This window comes from Lactuca sativa, chromosome 1, assembly GCF_002870075.4.
Source record: "Lactuca sativa cultivar Salinas chromosome 1, Lsat_Salinas_v11, whole genome shotgun sequence".
Taxonomy (NCBI): domain Eukaryota; kingdom Viridiplantae; phylum Streptophyta; class Magnoliopsida; order Asterales; family Asteraceae; genus Lactuca; species Lactuca sativa.
In genome coordinates, this window is record NC_056623.2 from 207,881,203 (window position 1) to 207,885,598 (window position 4,396).

The window sequence follows — 4,396 nt, forward strand, 5'->3', positions numbered from 1 at the left end:
CTTTGCACTTTGCGTAAGTTGGGTAGTGGAGCGTGTGTGGTTAATCGGCACATTAGCTTGATTTAAAAAGGTAGGAAAAGGTTAACTTAATGGTTATCATAGTATCGGTGGAGCGCATGCGGTTAACCGGCACATTGATTGATGGGTAAATATTAAAGGTACCAAGTAACTTGCATGGTTACTTCACACCTTGTTTTGTGATCCTCGGCGTCCGAGTCACAAAACCTGAAGGGCACACTCGAGATTGAAACATGTCATTAAAGAATTCAATGAATATCAAAAGATCTAAGAGTTTCAAATCCACTTAAAACCTAATAAAATTATTTCGTTTTTCATTGTGGAAATTGGTGAATCGTCATTCACCTACCTTCAAATATTTTATAGCTTGGATTACGGCATCCCTCTTCCAAGTTATAAAATATTGTGTTGGGTCCTAGCCTTAATATTTCATATTGGATGTTATATTAACGACTTTAAATCAACTATCTTGAATATCTCTATATGATAAAGACAAAATCGTAAAAATGGTCCCTGTGGTTTGCAAAATTATGCGACATTGGTCCAAAACGATACCTTGGTGCACCACTAGTCCAAATTTGGATTTTGCTATTGTTTTTAATCCCACACACTAACTTCCGTCCATATGTTCTGTTACTTGCAATATAGACAAATGTATTTTTTTCTTTCCACCTACATGGACCTTTTTTGCAACCATATTCAAAATAAAAGCAGGAGCTACATCACTCCTCCAACTTTAACCTTCACGAGCTTCATCTTCTTCCTACTCTGTGTTTGCAACTTCGAAGACAACAAAAATTAAAATGGTGATGTGTTTCTGTGGTAGGGATGCAGTGGTTTGCACCTCTTGGACATCAACATACCCTGCTCGGAGGTTTCTTTCCTGCCCTCAAAAGGTAAGTGTTCCATTTTTCTATTTTACCCTCATTTTGGCAAATCACCCTCATGTTTAGGATTTCTTTTTTATGTGAAGGGTTCCAGATGCAAATTCTGAGGATGGATTGATCCTCCAATTATCTATGTTGATAATACCCAGATTATTGAGGAATATCAACAATGCAAACTATAAAGTGGCAAGATTGAAGATGTGTTTTTTTGCAAGTTGGTTACTATTTATGGCGGTTTGGGTGTTTTTCTTTTAGGATTAAGGAATTAGGGACCCCTTTATTTGCATGTAATTTTGGGTGTTTATGTCTTATGAAATTGTAACCGGGGAATGTGGTAGTATTTTGCTATTTCATATTGTAATATCAATTTAGGGCTATTTTGGAAAACTTCAAAAATGGGTTCCCTTTTCATGGTTGTAATGACAAATGTAATGTAGTTATCACCTAATGTTAATGTTTATTTTTTGTTTCAGAACAAAGTTGTTATAAACATGAATGTGTTCTATAAACATGACAACAAAATTGTTATAAACCATAAACATCATTCTTTAATAATCACAAAGTTGTTATACACCATAAACATCATTCTTTAACAATCACAAAAGGTTGACATTAGTTTCATGACTAAAAGGGTTAAAAGACCAAAATAAAACCATTACAACAAACTACTTTTAAACCATTACATCCAAATGCAAAAAAGTGGTGCTAAACCAAAAGATAAGTTTTTAATAAAAATACACTAATTCATGCATTGACTACCAACTCCATTACCTCCTTGACTGCTTCATGCATTCCCCTCTGAATGTTTCCTACGTTCCCTCCTTGATTGCTTCCTGCATTCCCACCTTCACCCTTGCAAGTCCTGGAGTTATGACCCCTATTGTTTCATTTCCCACACTTGACACTAAAAACTTTCTGGTAAGTTTTCAGGCTCATTTGCACCATGCTTATGCATCTGACTATCATATTTTTCATCTACACTTCTCTTTCTCTTGATCTTTGGTCTCCAGATTGAATGTGATGTGGTGGTTGTGTTAATTGAAATGGATAGGTACTTTTTGGCAACATGGTTCTACGCTTTATAGGGTCCACAGTGTAAGAGTAAGCTTCATTCCAAGTTTGAAGCCAATACACTTTGTTGACATAAGTGTAAAGCTCCCCAACATTGTCTCTAATATCAGCCATCTCATGTATTGTAGCTATGGCATGTCTGCATGGAATCCCTTTCAACTCCCACCTTCTGCATGTACATGATGTATTTGTCATGTCAACCACATGATGATCATACCAAGGACCATAAAATTCATACTTTGCAGTCCCATTCCATCTAGCCCTATTTTGGACTAAAGCTTCCCTATTTCTCTCAAGTAACTTTGATGTTGTTGGAGTGAGTGGACCTGGAGCTTTGGACACCACTTTCTTCACATTGCAGAACCTCTTCATAAGGTACTGCCTGATGTACTCAAGACAACTTATGATGGGCTTATTCCTACCATGACTAAGTTTATTGTTGAAAAATTGCACAAATAGTTGAGCAATATATTTGATCCTGCTCTGCCTGTATTAAAACAGAACATTATATCAAATAAGTCAAATACAATGAACACTAGTAAAGCTTCACCCAAGGTAGGGAAAAAAAACCTGAAAATAACTTCTGGCCCAATGTTGAAGGGTGTTTTCTTCAACCACTCAAAAGCATCCTTATCAAACTTGCTAAGTTCATTAATGTAGTGTTCAAATTCTGGTATTGTGGTTGATGTTGCACACTGCCAAAAGTGATCTTTATACTCTTTTGTTTGCCATTTTTTTCCTCATATTCTAATAAATATGTTTGAGATAGAATCGATGCTTAGCTTGTGGGTACAGTTATGCAATAGCAGGTAGGAGTCCCTGTAAAAGATTATCCCACATAAGTATTCCAACATTCATATACAAATGAACTATTAGTTATACAAAAAGAATAAACCAGTACCTTTTCTCTATCACTCATGAAAGTAAAGTTAGAATTTTAGTACAGCTCTAAGTCATCTCCTAAGCATTCTAGAAACCATTTCCAACTACTCATATTTTCAGTCTCAACAATGGCATATGCAAGTGGGTATATGCCATTGTTTGAAGCCAATACAACTGTAGTGAGTACTTGGCCTGGAAATGGATCTTTGATAAAATCATCATCTAGTCCGAGAATATCTCTTAAGCCTGCTTTAAACCCTTTCTTTAATTCCCCTAAGGAAATATACACCCTTTTAAATTGCCATGTTTCAATAGCACTATTAGGCTCATTAACAACCTCAAGCTTCACACTTGTACCCACATTAGTGGGTTGTAGTTCCATAAGATAATCTCTTAACACCTCGTATTGCTTCGTGTAGTCACCAGTCACTTGCTTTGTGGTTGTTGCTTTTTCCCTGTGTACTTTATGTATGGACACACCAACTTGAAGCATCTTCTGAACATGGTCTTGAATGCTTCGCAGGGGTACTGTAGGGTTAGACTCCACCATGTATAAGATTTCTACGGATATATACTTCATAGTGCAAGCCCTAAGTTTTCTAGTTTGATCACAAGTATGTTTGTCCAGTAAAGTTTTCACATACCAATAATCATTAACTTTTAACCTTGAAGTTTGCATTGAACAAGAGCAATTAACTTTATTACCCTTGCCTACCCCACTTGCATTTACATTACGTACATTACCTTTACACACAACCCTAAGCCTTGTTTGTCATTTTTCTTGAAGCCAATATTCCTTCTAGTCTCAATGGCAAGTTTGTTGACTTTGTCCTTAATTTCCTTTTTACTTTTATACTTTTGACCCACTTGAAAAGTAACTGCATGGACTTCACCAAGAGAGCACTTCTTCTCCTTCACCATCTATTTTAATATTGCTTTCCTCCTCTCATCATCAGTATCTTCACCTAAGGAGTCACATTTGTGATTATTAATTACTTCAAGATCTTCAATATCTTCAGTATCAACATCTTCATTTTCAATCTCAACACCCTTTCCTCTGTCAACATACTCGACATCTAGATCAACATTCATATAGAAATCACTCATGTCCCCCGTAATTTCACTTACATAATTTTCTTCATCTTCAAGAAACCCACTATCTTCCTCACTCCCTTCACTAATCCCATCACTACCCCTTTCACTACCTCCTTCACTACCCCCTTTATTACACCCTTCATCAAGCCCTTCACAAACTCCATCACTTTCAAATTGACCTTCACCAAGTCCTGCACAAAGTTCTACACAAACTCCCATACTCTGATCATTACGATCATTGAAAGTATATTGATCAAATAAAGGATCAAAGTCTTCAAATTGAAATGACTGGTCATCAAAGGTATCAAACACTTCTGTATTTACTTTTTGATCACCAAGATTTGCACCTTCATCATGAACTTCTATATCTTGATCACCAACAGGTGCACCTTTATCATGAACTTATGTCTCTTGATCCCCAACTGGTGCACCTAGATCATGAA

The 4,396-nt window shown here is 36.3% G+C and overlaps 1 protein-coding gene across 1 annotated transcript; it reads right to left on the reverse strand.

Annotated features, from left to right (window-relative positions):
• Window positions 1-2,913: 2,913 nt before the first annotated feature.
• LOC111901385 (uncharacterized) lies at window positions 2,914-3,779 on the reverse strand. Its single transcript, XM_023897235.1, has 2 exons — window positions 3,598-3,779; window positions 2,914-3,523 (listed from the first exon to the last, which is right to left on the reverse strand). Exons 1-2 carry the CDS (start codon window positions 3,777-3,779, stop codon window positions 2,914-2,916), a joined length of 792 nt encoding a protein of 263 aa, XP_023753003.1.
• Window positions 3,780-4,396: the final 617 nt, after the last annotated feature.

Excerpts from the sequence above, each read along its gene's own strand:
- LOC111901385 (XM_023897235.1), bottom strand. The coding sequence starts at position 3,779 with ATGGTGAAGGAGAAGAAGTGCTCTCTTGGTGAAGTCCATGCAGTTACT. Across the intron at positions 3,524-3,597 it reads GGGTTGTGTGTAAAGGTAAT|GTTAAAAGTTAATGATTATT; the intron begins GTACGTAATGTA and ends GCAAACTTCAAG.